At 39.6% G+C, this 637-nt stretch overlaps 1 protein-coding gene across 1 annotated transcript in view; it reads left to right on the top strand.

Moving 5' to 3' along the window:
* The window catches only part of LOC119590537 (ankyrin repeat, SAM and basic leucine zipper domain-containing protein 1-like), a gene marked incomplete at its 5' end in the record, with an annotated part of 16,903 nt that extends 16,362 nt beyond the window's left edge, over positions 1–541 (top strand). Inside the window, 1 exon segment of the mRNA XM_037939185.1 lies at positions 65–541. Coding sequence (XP_037795113.1) covers positions 65–268 — 204 coding nt within the window. The 3' untranslated portion in view covers positions 269–541.
* Between the last annotated feature and the right edge of the window lie 96 nt (positions 542–637).

Genomic DNA, 637 nt, shown 5'->3' with positions numbered 1-637 from the left:
CAATCCTCCAGTGGACACTACATTTTCCCGGAGGCATGGGGTTGATATGGGTGTGATATTCCAGGTCAGTGGAAACGCAGAGTACAGCTCAGCAGACCTCATAGTGGACTATGCAGACAACGGCAGAGTGTGGCAGCGACGCCTCTTAGCCTCGCTCGTGGCCACGACGGCAATTGCAACAATTCTCTGGTACTCGCGGCCTCGAGCCTTCGCCAAAATCTTTAACATTAGTGTTGTGCCGCACGAAACAGTTTTGTTAGACGTATAAGGTGGCCTCATTCTTCAGAGAGGAAGTAAAGCTTTGTCTTAATATGATGAGGAGATGGATTCATTTTGTTTGTTTCTGTTTAAACTTCACTTTCAGAATTGAGATTTTTTTTCATCTTTCAACATTACTGTTATTATTAACCATTGTAAGAGAGAATACTATAATATTGCTTTCTGATATTTATTGTTAAATTCCTTACCAAGAATTGTAAGGATGTGGGAAAAAGATAGGTTCTAATTCTGTATAGAGAAAAAAAAATGCTTTGAGTTATGAGTGTTTCTTTTATTATTTGTCTGTTCTCTTTCACATAGAAAAGAAACATATTCTATTCATGACGTGTCCTGTCTTGTTAAGCCGCTGTTGATTGGG

The sequence above is a fragment of the Penaeus monodon genome, chromosome 27 (assembly GCF_015228065.2).
Source record: "Penaeus monodon isolate SGIC_2016 chromosome 27, NSTDA_Pmon_1, whole genome shotgun sequence".
In the NCBI taxonomy this organism is placed as follows: domain Eukaryota; kingdom Metazoa; phylum Arthropoda; class Malacostraca; order Decapoda; family Penaeidae; genus Penaeus; species Penaeus monodon.
The sequence above is the reverse complement of the archived record's forward strand: the minus strand, read 5'-3'. Positions and strand labels throughout refer to the sequence as shown.